The sequence below is a fragment of the Pagrus major genome, chromosome 15 (genome assembly GCF_040436345.1).
Source record: "Pagrus major chromosome 15, Pma_NU_1.0".
NCBI lineage: Eukaryota > Metazoa > Chordata > Actinopteri > Spariformes > Sparidae > Pagrus > Pagrus major.
Genome location: NC_133229.1, coordinates 23,086,170 through 23,089,212, shown reverse-complemented (window position 1 = coordinate 23,089,212; position 3,043 = coordinate 23,086,170). Strand labels below are relative to the sequence as shown.

Here is a 3,043-nt window from a genome sequence, read left to right as displayed (position 1 = left end):
AGGAAACAAATAAAAGACACTCATCAGGCAGTGTAAGCAGGTGGACTCCTGAGGTGATCATTACATATAATAATAATAATAATAATAATAATAATAATAATAATAATAATAATATAAAACATGGGTGGAAAATGACACAATAAATAGGTCCATGTAGGCCTGACAGTGTGTCTCTTTTCTCTATTTTTTCTTTGTTTCTTCATTCAGTCAGTTGTACAAAAATATTCAGTCTTTTTTTCTTTTTCTTTTCTGATGAGCTGATTTGGAAAATAAACACCACCTCGCGCCGCTCCAGCTGTTCTCAAACCGGTCTGAGCAGCGGCACGGACGTGACGATGGGGTGGGAGTAGTAGACGCCCGGGTGCGGGAAGGTGAGCAGCGGCTGGCTCGCCGGCACGTTGGCACCGGCGCTTCCGCCCTCCGAGGCCGAGCTCTCGTGGTAGAGGATGGGCACCCGGACTATCCTCTGCGCCGCGGCGTGGCTCAGGTTGGCGGCCTCCAGCTCCGCGGCCAGCTGCCTTTTCCACTTGTTCCTCCTGTTCTGGAACCAGATCTTCACCTGGGTCTCCGTCAGGTGGAGGGACGCGGCCAGGCCGGCCCGCTCCGAGCTGCTCAGGTAGCGCTTCATGTCGAAGGTGGACTCCAGCTGGAACACCTGGCTGCGGGAGAACACCGTGCGCGTCTTCTTCTTGCGGCACGGCTTCTTGTCGTCGTCCCGCTTCTTCCACTCGTCCAGCTCGTCTTTTTTGGCTTCCTCCGTGTCGCTCTCCTCCAGGATGATCTCGTCGCCGCTTTTGTTGTTGTGCTCATCGTCCTCGTCGTCGTCTTTGGCCCCCGGCTCGGATTTGAGCACCAGGTCCGGGGAGTCTCTGTCTGTGCCCGAGGTTGGAGAGGAGTCTCTGGCTCCTGGTTTCTCGGTGACTGGATGGGGGACAGAGGGAGATGTGGTCACAAACACTGCGTGAGTTTGTCTATTTATTACAGCCTGTTGATACTGGAGAGCCTGGAGCTAAAACGCTTATAAACAGTGCCAAAAATATGACTGGCGACATAAACATAAACCATGTTCAGAGCTCAAACATCAAATTATTATTTTTTAATGAAAAATAACACTTTTAACAGTCTGAAGGAATTAAAAAAGTAAACACAAGTAGTTTTATTTGAGCCAATCAGCACATTCACTCTCAAAATCCCCTTTTCGTCTTTGCATGAGCGCCTGATAGTGCCACTCGTATCAGCCTGTTTTGAATCCCACATGAATAAATCACAGAAACAGGCAGGTGAAAGCCCCGCTGTCAGTGCCCGAGCCTCTGGGGTAAGATGTTCACAGTGAGCGCCGATAGACAAATCAAAAGCACGCTGCGCATCGTCACCCTCATCCGATGATTTGATGATGTCTACTTCATTTTATGCTCAGTGTGTCACTTTATTGATCTATTATGGCGCGTCGTGGCATAACAAAACAGGCCTTGGCGGAGGACAAGGCGTCGAAATGGTTATTCCGCATCACCAAAACGCGTAAAATCTACTTTTAGCGAGTGACTTTCCTGAGGGGGAAGTGTCTGGTTGGTGGCAGGATGCGTGGCACAACACGCACAGGGGACATGGAACTAAAACAGTGATGTTTTCCTCTCTAGAGGGGAAAACTCCAACAACAAACTGTGACAGTATCTCGCTCGTAAGTGATTCATCATATATTGGTGTTTTCTGTCTCGGTCTTACCTTCGGTTCTGTGTAGGTGGGCGGATGAGCTGAGGGCGTAGGGGTACCACCACGCCGAGGTGCGCTCCAGGTAGTGAGCCGGTAGACTGAACCTCTGTGTGGGCAGGTCGAAGCGCGGAAAGTTGAAGTCCCCGACCTGGGAGAGGGAAAATCCTCCCTCCAAGGCGGCCTTGGTGGCAGCCAGCACGGGCTTGGGTTTGGACGGTTTGCTATCACAGTTCAGCAGGTTCTTAATGAAGAAAGGAGAGTCCTTGGCCGGAGCGCACGTCTCTTGCGTTGTCTCTGGCATCGCTGTGGCTGCGGTGTGAACGCAGAGCAGCACGAAAAAACAGTGGGATCAGGAAAAAAAAAAAAAAAAAAGCGAGAAGCGAGGCTGACTTACACACCGTCGATATCCTGGCTGCGAGGAGTCCTTGTTTTTATTCTTCGGAGACTGGATTTCACACCCGGAGAGCGCGTCAAAACACACGTCCTTCTAGACTAAAGGAAAAAAATAATAAAGTAAAATGTTTGAAGGCTGGAAAAAAAACCAAACGTGCGTAAACATGGAGATGTCTCATTCCGGGGCTCTTTCGTCAAAACGCAAAGTGTGTCCACCGTGTCAGTCAGTCTGGCGTCTGATGCTAATGATGAAATAAAAATGTCATCCAAGTTAAATGCGGAAAGTATAGGCGATTGGGCATGTACAATGGCAAATGGGATTAAGGGAGAGACGGCGAGGAGGGAGAGAGAGAGAGAGAGAGAGAGAGAGAGAGAGAGAGCATCCTCCCCTCTCTGTGCGCTCTGGCTGCAGGCTGTGTGTGCTCGCCTGTTATTGGTCTCATATAGTCCAATTAGGCAGCAAATGAACACAGAGCTGTTAGCGCCAAAAAGGAAGCTTTAGGATAACTAACACCACAGTCAGACACAGATCGGCTCCACTAGTTACTCATAATCCAGCGGGTTTTTTTTATATGTTTAGTGAAACATGTTAGAACCACTTTCACTCAGGCTGCAAGTGTCAGCTAGAGCTGCTAAAATACAGCTATTTATGAATAGAGTTTGGTAGATGTTGGATTATATTTACCTTCTAAAATCAGCATAAATTGTGTATTTTAAATGTTAAAAAATGCATGTTCACCCTATAGGGCTTCTTAAAGCTTGTATTATTTACCAAGGCCTAAATGTGATGCTTTTATATCTGATTACATTGAATAAAAATCTCGAGATGAACAAGCCAGTGGTGGGAAGTAACTAAGTACATGTACTAAAGTACTATTTTGAGGTACTACTTTACTACATGTCAGAAGGAAATACTGTACTTTTTACTCTCCTACATTTA

At 47.5% G+C, this 3,043-nt stretch overlaps 1 protein-coding gene across 1 annotated transcript; it reads right to left on the bottom strand.

Moving 5' to 3' along the window:
• Window positions 1–225: 225 nt before the first annotated feature.
• On the bottom strand, window positions 226–2,011 carry hmx3a (H6 family homeobox 3a). The gene is made up of 2 exons (XM_073482344.1): window positions 1,723–2,011; window positions 226–921 (listed from the first exon to the last, which is right to left on the bottom strand). The coding sequence occupies exons 1-2, from the start codon at window positions 2,009–2,011 to the stop codon at window positions 302–304; spliced, it is 909 nt and encodes a 302-aa protein (XP_073338445.1). The 3' UTR covers window positions 226–301.
• Window positions 2,012–3,043: the final 1,032 nt, after the last annotated feature.

Bases quoted from the DNA above. Each gene is read 5' to 3' on its own strand.
- hmx3a (XM_073482344.1), bottom strand. From the start codon at position 2,011: ATGCCAGAGACAACGCAAGAGACGTGCGCTCCGGCCAAGGACTCTCCT. The intron at 922-1,722 runs GTAAGACCGAGA...TCCCCCATCCAG, and splicing joins CCACCTACACAGAACCGAAG to TCACCGAGAAACCAGGAGCC.